Genomic DNA, 6,105 nt, shown 5'->3' with positions numbered 1-6,105 from the left:
AACTCTGTAAAATTTGACGAAAGTTATAAGAAAAGTATCAACTATATAAGAACACATTTCATGACATTCTAACGATATTTATTTGATATTGTACATGTTTCTTTTTTAACATATTTGGTCAAAATTTTACAATTCCACTTTAGCGAAACTATACACAATGCATTCCCAGATAGAGGGAGTAGTTGATATCGTGACTGAATATAGGTCCAACACAGCTAGAGATGGTGATCGAGATAGTCAGATTTAAGGACCTCCGGTTTCGCTGTTTGGCTTATTATATGAGAAAGGAACAGCCTCTGTACAATCTTCCGTTCATTCTATCCACTTTATGTTCAAACTGAGAGGCCACTGGAAGCCTGGTTTTTCTTAATCGACAACAAACGCGATAGCAACTTAACACCACACTCCTCTGACAATCCCATTCACTAATCTGTAACCACAGCCAGTACAAAAGACTAACAAGATCTGAATCAAGAAAGGAGGGAAAGAATAACAGACAGGCTATGGATCTCTGCCATGGGCAGGTGTCATCAGCCATGCATCGTCGCGGTCTTCTTGAAGTCGATCTTGTCGACCTTCACCTCGCCGTCAATGAGCTCATACACGTACACAACAACGCGGAGGCCGTCGATGTCCATGAGCACGAAGCTCGGGTTCACGTCATAGGTGATGCTGCTGTAGGCGCCCGTAGCAGAGCCAGGGTTGATGACGACGCCCCCCTCGTGCTTGTAGGCCTTGAACTGGTGGGTGTGCCCAGTGACAAGGATGTCCACATCCAGTTGCCGCTGGAGCATCGCTAGGGAGTCCAGGTCGCCCCATGGAACAACCTGATGATGGTTGTTGATAACCACCGTAGAGTTGAAATGGTTAGGAGAAATATGCCAACGACAATCAACAACAGAATGCACAATTAAAGACGGCAGTCAATATGGTACTGATAAAATGGAAGTCATTTACGAGTCTAATAGTCTATCAGAATTCGAAAAATACATTGTTCACAAGTTGTTCATTCGGAGATCATGTTCAGTAGAACATAATCTGGTGCAGCACATGGTGAAGCAGCAGCAGACACAGTGAACCAACTATCCTGACGCTGCAAAAGGTCAAAGTTCAGGGTACTGAACATGCTTGATATCCTCAGGGAGAGGGTATCAAATCACTTTATGGATATGATCGTCCAACTAGCTGCAAAGGTATGTGCGTACATTCATCACTCTCTTTGCTTTGATGCAAATATAGGACGCAGCAATCCATTCATCACACTCTCTTTGCTTGGGTGCAAATATAGGATGCGGCAATGTATGGAGAGAAATATGTGTGCACACTCATTCACCCCAACTACTCATGTCAGTGCTAAACCACATGACATCCATCACTAGTTCGAACTTTCAAAGACACCTTTTTTCTTTGAATCAACCCTGGGTCATTTGGACACTGCATCAAGGGTGGCCACATTCAACATCTCAATCATGGGGTTTCGCCTGGTAACAGCATATGTCACTGTTTACACTCTACGAGGCTCGGAGAGCAGCAGTTGACCTAAACGACACCTGATGATATGGCATAGATATCTATGTTTAACAGTTATAAGCACCTGATCCTATAGTTCTGGAAACTAAGAAAATTGTATTGCCACAACAGAGAGGCAGAAGACAGAGGAAGAAAAAAGGCGTTAAATACTATCTTTCAGATAATGTAAACTCAGATTAGTAAATAAAGTATTAATCCCATAAATGCACACACTACAGTGCACAAAGATGTTGTTTGGTATGGACATCCCCAGCATAATACCATTTTGTTGGTATTTGATTCCATTAGCCATGTTTCAGCTTGTTATACGGGATTCTAAAGTATTTCCGAAAGTGAACCAAAGCATCAGCCATTGCATTACCAACCAACCCCAAGTCCCCAACCCTTTTGCAGTTACGTTAATAGTAAAACTCTTGAACAAAAGAGCGCCTACCAATAGTCCCAGCAACAGACCATGCCAACAACAAAAATGGCAACCATCTTGCAAATGATAATAACCTTAATTAACAGATTTGTGGCTCATTTGGTTTGTGTTTCGCTACTTACTACGGATCGGATTTGATGGGTGTATATATCTATGGATCACATACCGGCAACTGGTTCATGAATCGGATGGTTCCGATTCACTAGTTTGATTATCTACAGTTAACAAGTTCTAAATATGTTTTTTAGAAAGTTCTAAGGTCCAATAAATATTGTGGTTTTAAAATTGAAGTATTCTCAAGAAGTGTGGTTTTTTTTTTTTGGAAGTATTGGAGAAAGAGGTCTGACCCTGTTTTCTCTGAAACTGAGAAAGGAGAAAAACTGTGGTATTTGTTAGCCAGGCATTGGAATACTTTTGTTTTGAAATACTTCGGTTAGAAAATACTGACCTCAGAGACTAACACTTAAGACATCACCTCATAAATAGATCTACATAGCGCAATTAGACCCAATGGCCTCTTGATGCGACCTGCCTTTCACTCACACCCTGCTTTCTAGTCTGCTGCTACTCCAATCCCCACTGCAAAGCTGCCCGTTCCTCTGCTTCCTCAACCTGCTCCGCTCCCCAGCTTCTTCAACCAAGAACTGGCGCATCGCTCCCAGCTACTATTTCCTGCCATCTCTCTCACTTCTCCCTCTCGGCCCTGCTCCCTAACGTGGTCCCTGGCCATCTAGCTGCCGCACTAGGTTAGCGGCCGCAAACTAATGAATTCGATGTTGGCGATTTTCATATTTTCAGGTTTGTTTGGAGAACAGCGATCGGACAACGAATCCCTTCCAATCTGTGGTGATCTGGAATCCTGGTCTAGATCGGGGCTCAAATGCAATCTCTTTAGTGCCACATGCAGAGATATCACGTGCAAACAGCCCTCCTGGTGGAAGGGATCAAACCATGGTAATCAACATGAAAACATCATTAGAAAAAGTAGTGTCTCTAGGCACCTACATATCTTTGAAATATCTAGTCCAACCGCCATCAGTGTAAGGAGAAATAAAGAAGATAAGGTAGGTATGAATTGTGAAATCTGATTTTCTTTCTATAAACTGACAGAACAGAAATTTACCAGTATTAAGTACCATAAAAAAGGCTTATCCCAGGTAAACAACGATCTTTCCGATATGCGTGTGGCAAGGATATAAGAACATTAGGAAGAAATATAAGATTCATTATCTCCCTCAACAGAGCTGAAGGACACTGGTGATTAGTGGCTAAAGTGATTTCGTCCTCTACTGTGTACTCCAGTCTCAGGAATAGTGAGAGAGCAGCAAGACATATCAGAACAGGAAAAAGCAGCATAATTAATCAGGTTAATGAACATGTCCTCACGTGAAGCGAAGTCGTGACACAATCAAAACGGATTTACATGCCAAGTAGCACATGTAACACTACTATGCATGATTTAGTCAGCATGATAGATATTAATAGAGCTAAGAAAGTTAATCTGGTTTTAAAGCAAACCTGATGACCATGGCATAGCCCTAGCTTGAACTGACCGATTGTAACTGTTTTAGTCTCTGGGTAACGAGCGTCCTCATCATATTCACCTCTGGTAATGTGGAGATCAGGGCAAAGGCTTTTCAGGTAGTCGTGAATTTCCTAGAAGAATGTTGAAGAATTTGTGAGTTAGTACTTCATAGAAACAAAAACTACAGTTCATACAAGAGAACATTACTAGGACTCTGTTATCAGGTTAGTGCAATACCAAGCCCCACGAAAATAACAACTCAGTAGAGGAAACAGTAGAATATCAACTATTCCATCAGAAGGATTGCTTAGCAACTCATCATGCAAAATACTGAAAAGTGACAAAATATTTTGTGAAGTTGAGCATCGTGACCCAACACTTCGCAGGGAACGTCCATAACCCTGTAAAACACATCAACTTCCCTTTGTCCTTACATCTTTCCCTAGATGTCAATTAAATTGCCACGTAGCCATACGACTTACTGTTGTTTGATCAGAATTAATATAGCACTAAGGCATAATATTACATTCTTACTAAACAGGTTGCATTAAGCCATTAACACTTTTATTTGGCATTCTAGAAACAGCATCAGCTTGGGAGGCAGGTGCAAGTAGGTCATAGAATTTGACAATTGTTCAGATTCAGCGAGAGTCTCACGTACAGCTCCTTTGAGAAGGGTGTGATCAAATAACTTACTTAGCTGGTTCATTACAAGTCACAATCACACCCGTTGGCTTTTTTATGAACGTATGTAAATCTTGTCAAATATATATCCCCCCTCGCCCTGGAGCAAATACCACAAACACACCACAAACAACGAGTATCTCCAGTTATCCACACAGCATAAATTTCTGAGGTGAGGCACACACTCTAAAGATGTCATATCCTGCATCAATAACATATCATGCTTACTACATGGCATGCTCTGTTTCCATGGACATGTGAGCGCCAGAGAGAACTGAGTATTGGGTGATTAAAGAACCAACCAGACCAAATACTAGAAGGCACTAGTTTCGGCTCAAAAAAAAACATGAGATACAGGTAAAACTTAACGATTTTAATGGGCCATATAAAAACTGTAAAGCACAATTAATCATTCAATCACAAAAAATTATCAGCATCCAGGCATGGTGGAGTTACATCTGGAATTTTTTTTCTTAAAATAAGTTACTCCGAGCAATCAGATAACAAATAAATTTATGATAAGTGAGCAGTAAGAAGAAAGTGAAATGATGAATTAACATATCACAGTTGATCATTTGGAGCAAGAAAATACATGCAGGCTTAGTGGAGCAAAAAATGTCTTATATGTGCTTCAATAGAGAAATCAGTCAATGGCCTTTAAATACCACATATGTTTTGATCAAAGAAAACCTAACCACGAAACTATTCCACAAGCAAACAACAATTTTGAGTGTTCATATGATTTGTTGTATTTACATTTAGAGATTTATATACGTAAAAGATCAGCATACAAATGTTATAAGCAGAGCCATCATTTTGTGAATAAGCATGATACTTTCAGAATGAGAAGAGACATAATGATAAAAAAAATCTCCCACCGCGGGCGTGGTACTTACAGACTAAAAATGACACTGGTAATGACCCAACTAAACTACAGTTTCTCATATTATGTCCCTTAGTTGGCACCATAAATATAGAGTTTCTCTTAGGATACGTGAGCCCATTAATCAGTTAGTCAGTTAGATGTGCGCTTTTGAGTTTTGACAAAGTATCAACAGTGGGGTAAAAGGTTGAGACTTTCTCTTAAGAGGGCCAGAAGGGTAAAAGTAAATACTGAGAGACAAATCGGCCACATTAACATTGTTGGTCTCAACGTAAAAGGGGGCATTGACTGTACTCTAGTGCACCTAACCAAAAGTATCTCCAGCGTACAGACGAATCAAGCAATTGTGAGCTTATTCGAGCAATAATCAGCTCGCAGAACCCAGTATGGGTGCAGGTGATCCCGAAGCAACACCGAACAACTAAGATGCTAAGCATGGTTTGGCGAACTAGTCAACCAGATTGGAAACGTAACGAGCGACAATCAATCGCGCATCGAGCAGGGATCGCGGGGAGGGAAGGGACCAGCGTACCTTGATGCAGAGGTTCCCCGTGCAGATGATGTGCTGGATCTTGCCCGGCACGAGCATGGACTTGAACTTGGCGGGCAGGTCGGGCGCACGGTGCGGGATGTGCAGATCCCCCAGAGCGAGTACCAGCACCATCGGATTTGATGATCGGGGGAAGGAAGGGATCCTGAGCACTCGGCCCGCGCTGCTCTCCTCGAACTCGCGATGATCCCACAATCCCTAGGACCGCGATCTATGTTTCCTTCCTCCCCTCTCTCGGAACGTTAGATGCGAGGGGAGGACGACGACCACGTGGGGGAGGGAAGTGCTCGGCAGGGCCCACCGGGCAGCCTCCAGCGCGGGTTACTGCCCTAACCGGCGCCCCTAAATTGACCCCAACGATCAAATCAAATGCATAAAAGAAAATAGAATAGAATTTAAACTAAATAAACTGCATTCTAATTTTAGGTTTTTTACATCGATTCGCACAAAATTTAAAGAAAATTTAAACAAACTAAAATAACCTAGATCTAATGGTATTTGTCGAAGGC

General features: G+C 41.7%; 1 protein-coding gene across 1 annotated transcript; it reads right to left on the bottom strand.

The window, feature by feature from the left end:
- Positions 1–242: 242 nt before the first annotated feature.
- LOC124702776 (vacuolar protein sorting-associated protein 29) lies at positions 243–5,868 on the bottom strand. The gene is made up of 3 exons (XM_047234961.1): positions 5,579–5,868; positions 3,473–3,610; positions 243–827 (listed from the first exon to the last, which is right to left on the bottom strand). The coding sequence occupies exons 1-3, from the start codon at positions 5,708–5,710 to the stop codon at positions 531–533; spliced, it is 567 nt and encodes a 188-aa protein (XP_047090917.1). The 5' UTR covers positions 5,711–5,868; the 3' UTR covers positions 243–530.
- Positions 5,869–6,105: the final 237 nt, after the last annotated feature.

Source organism: Lolium rigidum, chromosome 1, assembly GCF_022539505.1.
Source record: "Lolium rigidum isolate FL_2022 chromosome 1, APGP_CSIRO_Lrig_0.1, whole genome shotgun sequence".
NCBI lineage: Eukaryota > Viridiplantae > Streptophyta > Magnoliopsida > Poales > Poaceae > Lolium > Lolium rigidum.
Note: the sequence above shows the minus strand (reverse complement) of the source record. Positions and strands in the feature narration are given on the sequence as shown.

Coding starts and splice junctions, on each gene's coding strand:
- LOC124702776 (XM_047234961.1), bottom strand. CDS start 5,710: ATGGTGCTGGTACTCGCTCTGGGGGATCTGCACATCCCGCACCGTGCG. Junction 3,611..5,578: donor CGGGGAACCTCTGCATCAAG/GTACGCTGGTCC, acceptor ACATTCTTCTAG/GAAATTCACGACTACCTGAA. Junction 828..3,472: donor GGCTATGCCATGGTCATCAG/GTTTGCTTTAAA, acceptor AACCATCATCAG/GTTGTTCCATGGGGCGACCT.